Source organism: Notamacropus eugenii, chromosome 1 (assembly GCF_028372415.1).
Source record: "Notamacropus eugenii isolate mMacEug1 chromosome 1, mMacEug1.pri_v2, whole genome shotgun sequence".
Lineage (NCBI taxonomy): Eukaryota > Metazoa > Chordata > Mammalia > Diprotodontia > Macropodidae > Notamacropus > Notamacropus eugenii.
In genome coordinates this window covers 62602149-62620834 of record NC_092872.1, presented here as the reverse complement: position 1 = coordinate 62620834, position 18686 = coordinate 62602149, and the positions used below count along the sequence as shown (strand labels likewise).

The following is an 18686-nucleotide window of genomic DNA, read 5'->3' as shown; positions in this document are numbered from 1 at the left end:
ACTCTCTTTGGACATCTCTGAAATAAAGGTGTTGAATTAGCTGACCTCCAAACTCTCCAGCTCTAAACACTGTGATCCTAGGTAGCAACACATAAGAGATTCAGCATCAGCTAGACTTTCCACATGAAATGATGAAGACTCTCACAAGATCATCATGTAAATTAAAATTGTTAACTGATATGTTTTGTGGAAGAATCTCTAGCTTATACAAGTGATTAAAAGTGGTTATTTCCTTATAAGAAGTGGTATGGAATAGTGGATAGAGCACTGGCTTCAGAGAGCTAGACCTGACACTTACTGGTTGTGTGACTTTCGGTAAGTCACTTAACCTCTTGGTTTTCAATCTAAGACTGTAAGTTTCAGAGAAGACACTGACTTGCAAAGAGAGAGGGAGTTTTCATATCTGGAAATTTCCTCTGTCAATGAAATAGCAGATCCAGTTCATAATTTTGGACCCTATTTATGCAAGGATCTTCACTTTTACTTGACCAGTCACTGAGTCAGTAGAGTATCCAAAAGGAAATTCACATTGAGAAGAAACTTTTCCTCAGTACTTTCTTGACAGCCTCTTTCACCTCTTTGTTCCTCAAACTATAGATGATGGGATTCAACATAGGAGTCACTACAGCATATAGAACAGTGAATAATTCATCTGAAATCTGAGCTTCTTTGCTCTTGGGTTTCATGTACATGAAAATAATGGTTCCATAGAATATTATCACCACAGTTAGGTGGGCTGAGCAGGTGGAAATGGCTTTATGTCTGCCTTCTGTTGAATTCATTCTCAGAATGGTGGAGAGGATGAAAATATAAGATATAAAAATCAGCATCACTGGAATAGGCAGGAGCATTATACTGCCCACTAGCATGACAATTTCATTGAGGGAGGTATCAACACAGATGAGCTTCAAAATGGCCAAAATTTCACATGTGAAATGGCTGACCACCTTGTGTCCACAGAAAGGCATCTGCATTGCAATTACTGTCTCCATAATGGATTTCAGAAAAGATAAGATCCAGGAGAAAGCAGCCATCCCTAGGCACACTCTCTTGTTCATAATGATGGGATACCTCAAAGGGTGACATATTGCGACATAGCGGTCATAAGCCATCATGGCCAGGAGAATACATTCTGTTGATCCTGTGGCAAGGGACAAGCACATTTGCACAGCACAGCCAATGAAAGAAATTGTCTTTCTTTTAGACAGGAAGTTCACCAGCATTAAAGGGATAAAGGTTGATGTATAACAGATGTCCAGGAAGGATAGGTTACTGAGGAAGAAGTACATGGGAGTATGGAGGTGAGAATCTAGTATGCTGATGGCAATGATAATTCCATTACCCACTAGGGTGATCAGGTACATTACCAGGCACAGCACAAACAGGAGGCTTTCCAATCTAGGGTAGCTGGAAAATCCTTTCAGAAAGAATTCGATGATAATGGTGTCATTGGCTGTTTCCATTTCATTGTAATCTCCTTACCTGAAGAGATTTGGAGAAAGACACAATTTATTATGTTTTTTTAGGCAGGAAATACTGGTGGAACTATTGAGATTTTCCCAGAATCTCTGGTCTCAGACTGTTGCCTGTTTTCTCAGGCCTGGTGTATACATTTTCACAAACCCTTAATTTTGCAAACCTGGGATCCTCACAAGGAAAAGTTAGAGAGGGAACTGTAGGTGGGGGAAAGGAAGGGCTACTCATTGGTTCAATGTTCTTCCATTATTCTGGGTCTTTGTAGGAGACTGAAAGGAAGGAGCCCTTAGGGAAAGAGAGCAGGGGTTCATTATTAACAGAGGAGGGAGAAAGGATGCAGATGAGGTGAACTCTTAGGATGTGTTGACTAGAGAATAAGGGTTGGCTTTTCTTGATCAGTACCACCCAACAGTGGTCATCTGAAGACAGATTCCCCCTCCCTCCTTTATAAGGTAACAGAATAGGAACATTGTAAGGCATACTTTAAAGCCCATTCTACCTTAAAGAGGAGAATGAACCTGAGTAAGTGGGGATCATGGAAAGGTAATCTTAGGTCATGCTTTCTTATGGATTCTTTTGCCTTTCCTATATGGGGAAACTGCCTGTCTTAATATCAGAGATTTAGTGTTGGAAAGGACCTTGGAGGACATCTAGCTCATTTTACAGATGAGAAAACTGAGTCCGAGAGAAGGTAAATGATCCACCTGGAGACAAACAGGTAGTAGGTATCATTGTAAGCATTTGAACCTTGGTTTTCTGAATTCAAATCTACTACTCTTTTCACTTTAATTCTCAAACTTTCTGGTTAGTCTGGTTTTCTTTACCTTTTCTTGTGTGTCATGGACCTCTTTGGCATCTAGTGAATCTTGTGGATCCCTTCTCAGAAATGTTTGATGAGAATTTCACCCCACCCCTGAATGTAGGAAAGGGAGGCAGGGAGAGAGGCAAGAAATGACCCTCTCCTTTTAGAGGGAGGGATTCAAGGACACATGGGTGCCAGGAACTGAGAAGCAAGATCAGGAGGAAGCATATTTTCTGGGGTGGAGCTAGACACATATGGGCCTGGCCAGAATTTAGAAGAAGAAGGAGGAGGGAGAGCAGACAAGCAACGATAATACATGTGGTACCCTAGCTCAGGGGGAGGGAAGACAGACACAGGGGTATACGCTCTGAGGGTTGGGCTAAGCAAGGCAAATTCTCCTCTCCCAGAGGTCTCAAGCCAAGTCTTCAATCCAGTTGTGCTGTGTCTGTCTTTTTTTCTGTTTTTATTTGGAGGTTTTATTGTGGAGTGGCATAGGAGGACAAGGAGTGCCAAGACAAGGGATAGCAGTGGGGAGAGAGAGCACAGAACTATAAAGCTGCTGTAGATGTCTTTTTTTGGAATGCAGATTTCTTTCAGAATTCATTACATAGAGTGGAATTTGTATAATTTGAATTTTTGTGAAGCAAGAACTGTCTGTATATATCCATATATACATGTTTACATACATACATTTCTCTCTGTGTAGCTACCTATTACCTATCTATGTATCTATCTATGTATCTTTCTATCTATCTATGTTTACAGTCTCCAGCTAAAACACCTCTGACATTGACCAAAACATGATGAGGACAGATTAGAAGGTGTGAATTGAGAGAAGCCAGATGAGTAGAAAGGAACTACTTTAGTGGAAGGCCACATATTTTGGAAGACATCAGACAGTCTATTGATATCTCCAGGTATAAGGAAAAGAGTAGGATGGAGAGAAAGACTTGGATTCAAGTACTGAACTGTTTAAAAAAGGAGAGAAATTTGGGGATAAGAAGATCTTGGCTCCAATTTCATCTCAGAAAAGAATGAACAATAACACCAAGAGCAAGGCAGTTAACCTCTCTCAGACTCAGTTCCTTCATCTGTAAAATGGGGATAATAAGTCCTATTAAACTTACAGGGATATTGTGAGGATTAAGTGAGATAATACGTATACAAAAGAACTTTTCATAACAGATGCCAAACACTATTAGTATTTGGATAGGGTGATATATTCACCAAGAGGAAGGTCTGGACGTGTCAGCGAAGAATAACAAACACGATTTTCTCCTGAAATAGGGTTTTAAGAGGTATGAAAGGAGGGCCTTTCTTCTACAGGTAGTCACATTTCCCTTAGTGCAAAAAGCCTATAGGATAAAAATGAATATTAGAAAAGGAGGTTTAAGGCAAAACAACTTTTTTTGCTAAGGACACAATGAAAGCAGCAGGAATCTTAGGGAGCTGTAGAAAAGGAGAAAATAATCGACTACTCATAGGACAGTAGGTTTTCTTATTCTTTCTTCTACCTCCAGATCTCCATTCTGTTCCACTTATCTGATTTTCTCTACGTTCCACAATTCCTACTTATGGTTCTGCATCTAAGTAATTACAATTTTTTATACTTGGTTTTGAGAAGGGAGCAAAAGGTTGAAAAATGTTTATTTCCTTAAAGTACTGAAGAAAAAAACTTTCCAGTTTTCCTCCTTGTTTTGGACTTGAGAGGGCATATCTTTGAGGTAATCTAGAATCTAGAACCAATGAGATTGGTATTGTCAATGGCACTGCCAACACACAGTCTCTGCATTATCTGGAGTAATGGTCACCTACGTACAACCAGGCCTTGGAAAATTCAAGGCTATTTTCCCAAAGAAGGAACATATGTATAGAACTCTAGTAAATCTTTCTGATCCTTAAAGAAAAGTACAGAGAGTAGGCATTGGTAAAAAGAAAGTCTTTCATTGATATTGGCAAGAAGGAAGAAAAATAAATAGGTGAGACATTTCACCAATGAATATGTTTTAGTGGTGTGGTACAGGAGTAGAGTGGGAAAAAATAGATTTAGGAGATCTAGATTATAGTCCTGACTAAGACTTCCAAATTAAGTGACTATGAGATAGTATTATAACTTATGAGCTATAGTTTCTTCATCAATAAAATGGGAATAATAATATTTATGCAATCAATATCAGAAGGTTGTGTGGAGAAAAATATTGCATAAACCTTAAAGCATTATATACAGGAATTATCATCATTATTTCTCCTCCCGAAATTAATTCAGTATCCTTTGATAACAGTAACTGCTGATAACAGAAACTTGGTTTTTGTTTATTATAATTGAGTTGCTTTTGTTATACTGTCACCAACAATTAACTACACATTTATTAAAGATTCTTGAGAAAATCACTTTTCCATGTACTTTTCTATGCTAACAACTGCTACCTACCTCAGGGATCAGCATCTGGATGGCATACACCATATGGAACTTGGAAACAAATAGGAACATATAGAAAGGGAAAAGACTGAGCATGGGCAATAGGGCTTAGTGGGAAAAATTTGCCACTAAGGATTTTAGAGGACTCTTTTCTGATACTGATTTCAAATGAACAGATAGCATGGCATAGTGAGTAGAGTCTGACAGTTGGATACAGAAAGAACTGATTTCAAATTTTACTTGAGACACTTTAAAGTTATTTAAAGAGCCAGTTGCTTAACCCATATTTACAGTGTATTTTTTCTAAAAAAAAATTGCCAACTTAGTAAAAAAAAGTTTAAATAGTAAATTTTGAAATATTTAAATCATTTATTTTAGTGTTTTATTACTATTTTAGTAACTCTTTGTGTGTCAGGGAAGATGAAGGAAACAGTTACTTATATTTCATGTTAAATATTTAACAATTGACTCTGTTACAGCTGGTTCCAGCTTATCTCTGATGGGACTTCTCCATATCATTGTATGAGGTTTGGAAAGCCTTTACTCATTGACAATGAGCTGGACCCAAAACTGAGGAGAAAGGAGAAAGCTAATTGGATAACATTTCTAGTATTAGGCAGCACTATCAAAGGTCCTAAGCTATGCAGTGAAACAAATACATAAAACTTTAACAAAGCATCAAAACTGCAGCTCCCTCACATGACAATGGAGAGATGTATGGTGGGAATACGTAGGCTATAGTACATTGCTGCCGATGTCTTCACACACAGAAAATGTTAATTCAAGTATGAAAAAGATGGAGGACTGGGAAATTAGATGGTCCACAAAAATAGGGAAAGTAAAGGACAACAAAGTGATATTTAAAGTCCTAAAGACACAGAATAAGACTTTCAAGTGGATTATTGCCCTCTCCCCGAAGATTTACAGGAGAACATGAGCAAGAATGACACAACATGGTCAAGCTTGGGTAGACTATATTGTACGCAATTAGAGATGGTACTCATGTTGATGACATAATAGGGTTTTAAAAAATATTGAAGTCTAGTTTTGTGAGGGTCAGGGGACCCCATATATGTAGTTTACATACGCAAAATTGTGTATATTTATGTACCCAAGGAGATGGTAGAGTTTTGCCCCAGCTCCATATTCTCTAGGAATATTTCTCTGCTTTGAGGTGCCAGTTAATATTTTAAAAGTCTCTGTGTAGTCATCTCAAAGATCTTCAGTTCCCAATACTTAAAAATTTTAGCTTTCAGAGTTTACAACAGAGATCATTTAGTTAATTCTAAACATGTTATTGTTATAAGTAACAAGACTAAATTGGCATTTTTATTATGTTTGATGATAACAAAATTCTTAAAAATCAATTATCTCATTTGATCCTCATAATAACCTTGTAAATCCTTGAAACGGATAATTTGCCTCTGACCAAATTGCTAATTTTTAAGTCTTGATTTCCTTATATAGGAAATGGGATAATAGTACTTGTACCTTGTAAGCAAAATGCTTTATAAACTATAAAATGTTATACAAATGTGAGCTATGAAGCAAAAAACACACTTTTCTTATATAAAATTTGAACTTTCTTGGCAAGAACAGTTAGCTATATGATAGAATGTTAGAGTTTGAAGGGCCCTTTGGGATCATCTATGCTGAATTCATTTCTCAAAAAAATAAACTGAGGACCAGAGAGAGCACTTTTCAACTTGCCCTGAATTCTACAACAACCTAATAATAGAGCTGCTACTAGAACTTAGATATCATGCCTTCCAAGGTCCATGTCTCTGCTGTATTGTACTGCGTCTTTATTCTAGTGTTTGATTTACCCTTAGGTAATGGGGAAAGAGAGCAGACAATAAACACACACACACACACACACACACACACACACATACACACACACAAAGAGAGAGAGACTTTTTATAAATATCTCATTTGATCCTCACAGCAACCATATGAAGTAGGTCTGATTATAATCCCCATTTTATAGTTGAGGAAACTGAGAACAACGAAGGTAAGTGACTTGTTAAGGATCACACAGCTAGTAATATATCTGAAGGCATATTTAAAATCAGACCAAGTGCTTTATTTCCTGTGCTACCAGCTACCTTCTTCATAAATATCACATTCCTTCCCTTCTCTTTGTTTTCCTTATTTAGGTCAAGAATTTTGCCAAAGCTTCCCTGATGATTTAAGCATTAGGCAGTTGTATACATACTCTCTTGTTTATTCACATTCTTCTCTTATCCATAAATCTGGTAAGTTATATGTTCCATGCTCCTCCAATTTACTTATGATATCTCCCTCTTGAACTCAGTAAACCATGTAAGATATTGGTCTATACTTAGTTCCTATCAGACTGCTTTCCAGGTTTCCCAGCAATTATTACCAAATAGTGAGTTCTTAACCTAAAGGCTTAGATTTGTACACATCAAATACAGGGTTACCATAGTGTAAATCTATTCTATCCCATCAATTCATCCTTCTATTTCTTATCCTCTTTCAGAGAGTTGTGATAATCACCACATTATAGTGCAGTTTAAGATCTGGTATTGCTAGACCTCCTAGTACACATATTCTTAAAGGAAAGTTTCTTAACTTGGGCCACATAAACTTCCCAAGGAGCTGATGGATAGACTTCAGGGGGTTTGTGGACTTATATTCAAGTTCTCAACGTATATGCAAGTAGTACTTCACCAACACTAATTTCCACTAACCTTTGCTTTTCTTTGTAATTCTCACATTTAAAAACATAATTCTGAGAAGGGATTCCTAGACTTCACCAGCCTACCAAGGATCCATCACACAAAAAAAGATTAAAAACACTTGTAGTCAAACTAAAATTTAACATTTCCTTCAATTATTTAAAAACATGGTTTTGAGAAGGGGGTCCACAGGTTTTACCAGATTCCCAAAGGAGTCCCTGACACACAAAAGTTTAAAGATTCTTGTTCATAAAGATTTCTTTCATTGGATAGAGAGAACTGCCAGCTATATCTGGCTAAGCTATGCGGGAAGAAGGTATAGTTGATAAAATCCTACTACCAGCATACCAACCTGAAGACAACTCTCCAGTTGTGGCAGGAGGAGCAAGAGGCTTATTTTCAGCTGATCTTTATATTTTAAAATACTAAGGATGGCAGCCCAAGAGTTTACTTGAGCAAGCCTTTTGAGCTACATAATAAGGCAGGAAGGTTATTGCCAAAGGGAGAATATTCTATATGAGTAGCAAAAACATTCAGTCCCTGAGAAGTTAACTAGTGGTTCCCTTTTAGGCTCCTCAAAGGTCTCCAGAGTTTCTGGACTGGTCTTAGACATGTTGCTCCAAGGGGACTTCTCTAGTCCCAGAGGCAATTTAAAATTGAAAACTGAAATGTACAGAGCATAGAACTTTGGGGGTGCTTCAGGGATAATGTCTCGAAGACCCAATTACGGAAATTCAACTTTGAAAATTTAATTGATGCCCAAAAGGAGAGAAATATTATTGGAGAATATGGAGCTGAGGCAGCACTTCCCTATCTCCATCCCAACCCAGAGCAGGGCAGTTCTGTTGCTCACACAGGTCTCTTGAGGGCTCTGAGTCACTATTCCTGGCATCTTTAGAAAGTCATGCTTCACTTGGAGGAAAATTAGTGTAAAAATACCTTTGTATTAACTTCCCTCAGTCACCACAAGATATTTCAGGTTTTAGTAACTGTGAGAAAATGGGAGGGAGGTTAGTTATTATGTTCTGTCCTGGTACTTTGATATTTTTTTCTGCTATATATAAATCAACAGTAGACACTGGGGGTTTCACAGGTAAATAAGACCCAATTCTTGTCTTTATGTAGCCTATAATAAAACAGGAGGAAATCAGCCAAATATATAAATGAATATAAAGAAATAGTAACCTAAGTGCATAAATATATAGAGTGCTGTGAGATCAGATGAGGAAAATTCTGAAAACTTCTCTGGACTCAGTTTCCTCTTTTGTACAAATAAGAGGGTTATGTCATATAAATAACACTTGGTTAGGAGTAAGGATACTTGTGTTCTTGTCTTGGTTTTGCTATTAATGAATTGTATTTAATGAATTGAGATAGTCATTCAATTCCTTGGATCCCAATTTTTTAATTTGTCAAGTGAATAATAATATTATTTCTAGCAATATAATTGCTAGCAATAATAATAAAAATAATGATAATTGCTTCCATTTCTCTTGTTCATAATAGTTAATAAAATATTTTTCTCGCAATCTGCTGAGGTAAACTGTTAAAATATTAATATTCCCATTTTACATATAGGGAAACTGGGGTTCCAAGAACTGTTTCCCCAAGTTCAACCATTTGTTGAACACCTGCTATGTCAAAGTCAATGTAACAAAGGCCCAAATAATCATTCTCCCAGTGTTATTTTATGCTTTGAGAGAAAAATGAAACAAAACAAAAAAATGAAAAATAAAACACAACACAACAAAAAAGCCCCATGATAATCACCAAAGCACTGAAAATTATCTCTCACATAAAAGAGGAAAGATAAAGCTTCTTCAATAGAAGGGAAGAGGGGGGAGGTGAAAAAGAAAGAGTGAAGGAGTGAACCTTACTATTGTCAGATTGACCTTAAGGAGGGAATAACATGCACACTCAATGTGGTATGAAAATCTATCTTACTCTATAGGGAAATAGGGAGAAGGGAGGGATGTGGTAGAGGGGAGGGCAGATTGGGGGAAGGGGTAATCAGAATACAAGATGTCTTGGAATGGGTGGAGGGGAGAGATGAGGAGAAAATATGGAACTCAAAATCTTGTGGAAGTTAATATTGAAAACTAAAAGTAAATAAGTAAATTTTTTTAAAAATAAGAAATAATCATAGGATTTTTATATTTTTGTAATTGATATGATCAATTATGCTTATAGTTTTCCTAATACTGAACCAGTTTTGCATTTATGGTATAAATTTAACCTGATCACAGTATATGATCTTTGTAATAAATCCTTTTAATCTCTTTGTTAGCATTTTATTTAAAATATTTGTATCAATATTCATTAGGGAAATTGATCTATAATTTTCTTTTTCTGTTTTTTCTCTCCTTAAATATCCATTATCTTAATTATTATTATTAAAAATCTTTAGGTGTTCATTCATTCAATAAATACTTAATAAACTATGATAAATATTTAATAATTATTTTAAATAATTACTAATAAATAATGAACATCTAACAAACAATGAATACATATTTAAAAAATACTTTTTTCTATTACAATTCTAATTTTTATGATTTTTTTCTTTAGTGTTTGTTCTCAGGGTGCTATTTTGCTTATTTTATTTTCTAGATTATAATTAAACTTAGCTCATTACTCCTCTCTTTTAAAATTTTGGAAATATGTTTTTAGGAAGATAGACTTTACTAATAGGACAACTTTAGTTGTATCACATGAATTTTGTTATCTTATTTCATTTTTATCATTCTCTTTAGCATAGTAGTTGTATCTATGATTTGATATTTAACTCATTTTTATTTAGAATGTCTATCTTTTGCTGATGTTTTTATATTTAAAACTAGTTGTCATTGTCTTATGGCATGAATGGGATGTGTTTTATTTTTCTGTATTTTTACATTTTAATTTGTGATTTCTCTGTGGTTTATCATGAGATTAGTCTTATGATACTCTTGATGAATGAAAATATATAAATATATTTAATATTCTAATTTAGAAGTTACCACATGTGTCAGATCTAATTATTCTAGCAATCTGCTCAGCTCTATTTTTCCTTTCCATTTATCTTTCCTTTAGCTATCCATCTCTGAAAGGGGGAACATTGAAGTGCCCTACAATTATAGTGTTGGTGTCTACGTCTTTCATATTAAAAAAATTGGCTAGCTTGTGTTTTGAGGAGTTAAATGCCATGCCATTTAATTCTTATCTACTTTACAATGATATTGTTCATTATCTGTCTTTAAATATAATTTAATTTCCCTTATCTCTATAGACACTGTGAATTTTCATTGTTGCTTTATATGAAATCTTTACTGAAGCACTGTTTTTTTGAAATATCTGAAACATAATAAATTTCATTCCAGTCACTCATTTTCACTTTATACATGTCTTTATATTTTAACTGTCTTTTGTATGCAGAAAATGGTTGGGCTTTGTTTTCTTAACCTTTCTGCAAATTTCTTTTGTATTATTGTGGGGATTAAACAATTCACATATGTAGTTTTTCGTTGTTATTTCATATTCTGTACTAATTTCTGCCATCCTACTTTTTCCTCCTCTTTTCAGTTACAATTTGGCTTCATGGTACAATGGAAAGAACTAAGATTCTGGAGTCAGAGACCCTGCTTCTATTTATTACTATAGTTATGTGACCTTGGGCCAAACACTTCACACATTTTTTCTCATTCGAAAAATAAAGAGGATGGGCTGGATGGCTTCCTGTGTTCCTTCCAATTCTAGATTCTTGTCGTTTGCTTTGCTTGCACTAATTTGATGCTTATCTCCCACAAATTTTGTCATGTTCTACCCTAATTTCTTCAGTCCTCATTTCTTCCCTTTTCTTTTCCTCTCCTTTTTCTTCTCCTCATTTGTTTTTTCTCTTCTTTCCTTCCCTCTCTTCAAAATCCTCCTTATTCTTCTCTCTCCGAACTTAAATATATTCTATTGTGCCACATTTTCCCAAATAGTGTTAATTTGCTTCACACTCATCCATAATCCATTTACTTTTTAGGCTATGTTGCAATCCATTTTTCTATTAATTAACATTATAGTTCCATGTTCTTTATATTCATTGTATGTCTCATATCTGACTCAAAATCCAATATTTCTTTCAGTGTAACAGACTAGTTTCAAAATTCTAATAATCTATAATTTCATTATAGTTTATTCTCTCTACTGACAAAGATATTAAGTGCTCTGTGATGTAGTAGGTCTTATCTACCTCTTACCCCTAGAAGAAACCCATGATGTCCATACCAGTTGAGAATTTCACTGCAAGATTGTCTCCCATCCCTCTAGTAGGTATCACAAATTAAGGTAAAAAAGCTACAAATATGAACTTCTGATATCTAAATTTCTAATTTAGCATTGTCTTGTCACTACAACAACTAGCCTAGGAGTATACCTTGTGTCAAGAAAGGAAGGAATATGGAACAATCAAAACCAAAACTCTTAAGTCTTTTAGAGAAGTACATATGCCAGTTTTGATTAGGAATGTTTCTTCTTTGTAGAATTGTTTGAAAAATATCCAAGTACACTCAGATTTTCACATATTACAGAAGAGTCTGAGTTTACTTCCTAGTTTAAAAAAAGATCCAGATTCATTTGAGGGAACATCTTTCTTCTTTGGTTCATTGCTCCCACCAAGATGATTTGTGAGGATCAGTACCTGGCATTTTCTAAGATCAGTTATGTCTCTGTAAAGCACAGGTTTTGTGAAACTTGAAAAATGAACAGTTGTATTTATAAGTTAATAGTAACAGAAAGGACTTATACCCATAGAAAATGTCTCTTAGTGAGTAACTTTTCCTAACCACACTGTACAGAGACATACACAATCTTTAAGAGTTATAGCATTGACCCTGATAGAATTCTTTTTTAGAGGCAGTTGGACTTGGTTCTCCTGATTCTGAACTTCCCTCCTCAATTCTGTCCATGTCAATTTTGGTTCACTCCCTGTAACTTTTCTTTCCTCCTGCCAGGTGGTGGTGCTCTTGTCATCTCTATCTTCTCTAGTTTATGGTTACTGCCACTTAACTCCATTAAGCTATTCTCTTTTCCAGTTTCACTCTCTTCCAGCAGAGAGTGCTTACCATCCATCTACTCAGTTCTGCAGTTCTGATTTCTTCCAGCAGATAACATTGATGCTTCCTTCCAGGTAATTAGCTCACATACCTGTTCTGAATTGTCTAGCGCAAGAGGATTATTTTATTTAAAAGAAAAAAAAGGCTGAACCTCCATTACTTTTGTCCTTAAGAAACATTTTAAAAAGCAAACATTATGGACAGCTCTGTTCACATAATGCCTGGATTTACCCAGGTATCTCTCCCATTCCCTTGCCAGACAACCATTGTAAATAATTTTTTAAAAAGGAAAAATGAAAAAAGAGAAAGGAGTCAAACTTTTGGTATGACTTTATGCCATTGATGAGTCCTCTCTGTTTCTCCAAATCCTCTATGGGGGGACGTTGTCCTCAGAGAAAATAGTCAATAATTTCATTTCTGGGTCCAAGGTTGATTGGTGGCAAATGGAAGATCTTCTACTACTCAAAAGTTAGGATCCATAAACTCCCTCGTAGCTTCCAGCAATGAAGTATCAAGCCACTACCTCTAGATTTAGCCTTTCTTGTAAGTGAGAATGTCCTGAAAACTACTAAATTCTCCCACGTGGCAGTCAAACTCAGTTTCCTTTTAACCTGAGTTTTGACCTAGCTCATCTTTGGATGGGTTGTCTTCCTAGTGCCTATTATCCAGCTACGTTTGGTTGGAAAAGACTCTATGGGGCCTGATCCCTCAACTCTCCCATATCTATCTTTTTTCTCATCAGAGATTCCAACTAATTGTACAACAGACAAGAAATAGTTGTAATGTTTTACATTGTTAGGTCTCAGCCTTTATTGGAGTCAAGCTATAGACTGATTGATAACCTAACATCTTTGCTACTTGGTATGGATTGGCAATTGATCAATCTTTTATCTTGTATTTTCAATGGGCACTGTAATTCCATTGCAAGACTCTGGTGTTACTAACAGCAGACTAGAAGATTATTCTGCTATCTATTCTTTAAAAATTTTTTAATTTAATTTTTAATCTTTTTCCTTTTACTTTTTGAGCTGAGAATATAGCTATGTGGTTGGTTCCTCTTAGTTGATTTCTAAGTCGTGTGCTAGTCATGAGTCCCTAGAGGTCCTCCATCTTTTAAAACCTTAAAGCACAAACCAATGGACATAGCTTAAATGCTTTTTATTGGATTATAGGATTACAGATTTAGCACTGACAGGGACCTCAGAGACCACTAAGACCCATCATTCTATAGATGAGAAAACTGAGACATGGGGACATAAAATATTTTGCCCAAATCCACAAAGTTAGTATGTGGTTCAGGCAGCTATATGGCTCAGTAGATAGAGCACTGGGGCTGGAGTGAAGAAGACCTAAATTCAAATCAAGCCTCAGACATTTACTAGCTATGTGATCCTGGGTAAGTCATTTACTTAACCTCTGTTTGCCTTAATCCTCTTACTGGGGCATCTTCCATAACTGGAGGGTGTCTCCCTTAAGGAGCATCTCCCTTTAGGGAGCCTTTCCCTTAAGGACCCATCTCCTTTAAGTTGGCGTCACCCTTGATGGACACCTCCCTTATCTGGGAGCATCTCCCTTAAGTGGGGATTGTCCCCCATGGTCGATATCTCCCTTTATTGGGAGGAGTCTCCCTGACACTTGGGAGGACTGCCCCTTCTCCCTTGAGCTAGGGTCTCCCTTAAGTTGCATCTCCTTTAAGAAGCAGAGGAGCCTTCATAATGTGTTGTGTTGTGTCACTCACAGTAAACGCATTTACTTAATTTGAAGACTGCCTGAGAGAATCCTTTTGAGACAACCTTGCACATATTGAGTTTGGGAAGTCTATGGGAAATGATGTCCAAGATGTCCAATAAGCAGTTGGCCACAAGAAACTGGAGGTCTGGAGAAAAGTTAGAGCTGGATAAGTAGATCTGATAATCTTCTGTACAGAGATGATAATTGAACTCATGGGAGCTGATGAGGTCACCAATCAAAGAGGGAGATTGGAATTTGTATTTTGTGTTGCTTAGGTACTGACAAATACCTAAGTGGATTTGTCAGGAATTTTCATGGTGTCACTCCATTTTTTGTCCATATACCTTAACTCTTTCTCCCTGATCACCCCAATCAGATGCAAGGGATATTAGTCTGATTCCATTACTCAGGAAGTCACAAGAGCCACAACAGTGCCTTGTCATTTGTAGTCTTCCTAAGCCCTCACCACCTTTATGATCACTACTTCCTCTCTCTACTTTTTTTGTAAAGCTCTTCTCTTGGGTGGCAGTGAAGAATTTATGTAGATGGCAATTCAGCACTATAAATATTCAAATAAATCAGTGTATCTATTTTTAAGGTGCACAGAACATCAAAGGATGGTCTTCTGAAGGTCTCCAACAATAACAATTAACGTTTCCGTAGTGTTTTAGGATTTGCAAAACACTTTGATTTGATTTTTTAATTAATTTTTATTTCCTTCTCACCCCTACCCATAAAAATACACACACACACACACACACACACACACACACACACACACATGAATATGTATATATAGTTAAGAAAACAAATCCCCATGTTAGTCATGTCCAAAAATGTGCATTTTATTCTGTTACCTGAGTTTGTCATCACACTTTCAGGAGCTGAATAGCAATCGTCACCCTACATCCTCTGGAATCTTGATTGGCCTTTGCATTGATAAGAGTTCCCAAATCTTTCAAAGTAGTTTGTCTTTACAATTTTGTTGTTATTGTATATTGTGCATACTGCATATTGTTTTTTTGGTTCTGCTCACTTTACATATGGCCCCTCTTCTTTCAATAAAGTAGGAAGCCGGGTTCTCTGCTGAGAGAGAGAAAGAGATGGTCTAGGAAGTCCTAGGAGAGAAGAGAAAAATTTGGAATAACCACTGTGAAGAGTATGATAATTACTCAGAAAAGACTCAAAGGATTGCCATGCAGTAAGAAAGTGCCAGTAGAGATTAGATAACAAATGACAAGTGAACTCAATCAGTATTAAGCAGTTGGATGTTGACACACAAAGCTGGAGTTACTAAGGCATGACTGGGATACCAGGAGCAAGAGATTCAAGACAAGCTGATGGAGTATGGTTAAACTGGTCACCCTCAGAATCAAAACTGTGATTGGAGTGAAGGGAAGCCAGAGTAGGGATGGTGGACTATGGAGACTGAGAGGAAAGGTAGGGATGGGAAGAAAGAAGTAAAAATGAAGTGTAGGCTTAGGAGACATAATGCACCTGCAGAGACAGAAGGTTAGAAGGTAATGGTTAAAGCAATTTCAGAGATCTGGAAAATGGAGGTTGAATAGTTATGGGTAATAGTCATATTAAAGTATGACCAATCCTGTTTGTAGCTAATATCTGCAGAAGTCAGAGATCATGAGAATTTAGGAAGATGTAAGGGGCGCTGACCACCACGCCATCTGGGACACCACACTGACAGACATCAGGTGAACTGAGTCCCGAGCAGGAAAGGGTGAACAAGATGGCACTGGAAGGGATGGCCCCACCCCTGGTTTGTGTTTGTTACTATAGTTCCAGCTTGTGTTTGTTACTATAGCTTCAGGTTTGTGTGTGTTGCCATGGTTCGTTGGGCTGACTGGCAGAGACTATATAATCAGAGTGCTTGCTTGAATAAATCAGAGTTGCTTCATGATCCGCTCTCCTGCCCCATTCTTTTACTCACTAGCTCCACAGGAGGACAAGCAGCCTGCTGGCCAGGCATAAGACTTGCTCCTCTTGGTGTGCTATGCCGTTACCATAGCAGGAAGATAATAAACTGTGAGATCAGGGTGTTCAAGGGAATGTAACCATGCTTGCTGTAGCTCCCATGTGGAAGGGAATGGATTGGGATAAAGTTATGGGTTAGGTATTGAACTTCTTGAGAAAGGAAGACAAATGATGGATAAATAAATGACTACAACAAATCATTAAACTAGTTGATAAACATGGAAGGAGTGAACCTCAAAAGAAGAAATATTGTGAGTAATGGTGACAAATGGAAAATCTGGAAGTGAGAGAGAGTCATATGCATACTTTTTGTCTTGACCTAGTGGAAGCATTAGAGAAAGATCATGCAACAACAGAGAAATTTTCAATGATATAGTAACTTCTGGAAAGAACCAGATTTCTCAGAAAAGATCTAAGATAAAGGGAAAAGTTTGTTAGCAAAGAGAAAGAACTCCAGAGGGTATAATGGAGTGAGAGAGAGGAAGGTGATATGGATTGTATAGGGGTAGAGATGAGGTAGTCAAGGAGGAGAAAATATGGAGGAAAAGGAAGGGTAGAACATCTTCATGGTAAAAGACTTTACCTATTTTCATTGTCAAAAGACATAGGGATAAATGAAGCAGGAGCTACATTTGTTCCCTGCCATAGCTGAAGAAATGAGCACTTGTAGAGGGTTTCCACACTCCTTGGGTTCTATAATTACTAAGCATGGAATCATTGCTTTTAACTCCTAGAAGACCAGGATGCCTGATAGTTGAGATCTGGTGGCTGAGGAAGAGTAAAATTAGCCACTCATTCTGGAGTGCAAGATAACCCAGGAGGAAGAGACAGGAGTTATCCTTTGTGAGTACTCAGCTTCCAATATTTAAGTAGAAATCACTCTGGTTTTCATTGGTTGGCCAACAATAGGTCCCAGCCCAGGCCTCACTTGGTCATTGTTTGGGCCTAGATGTTTGAGCCTAAATAGCAATTGTTTTGTTGGCCAGATACCCTGAGAGTCTTCTCTTGCCAAACTGATTTTTTTTTTTTTGAAATTATATAAAAGAGGCCATTCTTTGCCTTATTACTTACCTAGCCTTAATCCTTAAATGGGTATTGCCTCAGCTAAACTGAGATCTGGGAAAGTCTTTAACTTAAAAAGGCCAAAGTCTCCCACTGTAACCAGTGATCCTGATTTATATCTTGCCCTTGGACTCAGATGGCTCTGGAGGAGAGAGTGAGGCTGGTGACTTTGCAAAGACCTCCTTCATTTAAATTCAATTTACTTGCAAGTAATGATGTCACCTTCCTGATGTCATTGACCATGTTCAAGAACTAAGGACAAACAACTACAACAACCAGTAAGTAAAGGTCCTCATGCTGTCTTTGATGTCCTGAGGTTGGGATTTAAGAGTCCCTTTAGAAGCATCTCTTGGACTGTCCTTAGTGCCTAGAGGCTGAAGCCTGAAATCACTTAGTTATAGACTTCAAAAAGAAATTTCTATTGGAGTCTTCCTGTGATTCTCTACTATTGACATCCAAGAAATACAGACTTGGTGGAGACTTTAGAGATTATTTAGCCTAACCTATACATTATATGGATGAGAAAACAGGTCATAGGATCATACAGACATTTAAAGCTGGAAAGAATCTTTGAGGTCATTTAGTCCAATCCTTTTATTTTACATTTGAGGAAATGGAGGCCCAGAGAGGTTAAGTGCCTTACCCAAAGTCATATGGGTCACACAGATTTGAGCCCACGTCTGGTTCAAAGTGGTTGAGTGACTCAAAGCCCATTAATGGCAGAGTTGGATCTAGCAGCCAGCTATTCTGGTTTTCAGGCTAGTGTCCTTCCTATTATACCACACTGCCTATACAAAGCCCTGTAGATCCCATGCCTACCCTAATATCAAGCAGCAGTGAATAGTGTTGAAATAAAAAAGATTCCTGAAACATTCCCCTGAGAATTAGGATCTCCTACCTTACATGGAAGCATTCCTCAAATTCACAATTCTTTAGCACAGCCAAGGACTTCCTCTTTAAATTCTTTCTTTTATTGCTGTTTCCAACTATGTCTGTACATCCAGTCTCTGCAGGAAATGATCGCTTTCCATGGGAAAAGAGGTTTGGTGGAGCAGTTTTTTGTGTTTATTTTAGTTCTTTTTCCCTCAAGCTGTAAGCAATGGGCCTGAGGGTGTGAGTTATAGGGGAGAAAGGGAGGGAGGGTGGGACAGAGAGAGACAGATATATATATATATAATGCCTATATCTATATCTATCTGTATATAAATAGAGAGAGAGAGAGAGAATTTTATTTTATGAACTTAAAAACATGACTATGATAGATCCACAGGTTTCACCAGACTTCCAGAGGCGTCAGTAATACAAAAATGGTAAAGAAATCCTCTTTTTTAAAAGCCTAACTCAAATACAACCTCTTCCTTTGAGGCTGACGCTCCCCACCCCCACCCCAGGGCTTTATACAGCACTTTATTTTCTATAAAAGT

General features: G+C 37.0%; 1 protein-coding gene across 1 annotated transcript; it reads right to left on the bottom strand.

The window, feature by feature from the left end:
* Positions 1-524: 524 nt before the first annotated feature.
* Positions 525-1463, bottom strand: LOC140502927 (olfactory receptor 13J1-like). Its single transcript, XM_072606929.1, has one exon. It carries the CDS (start codon positions 1461-1463, stop codon positions 525-527), a length of 939 nt encoding a protein of 312 aa, XP_072463030.1.
* Between the last annotated feature and the right edge of the window lie 17223 nt (positions 1464-18686).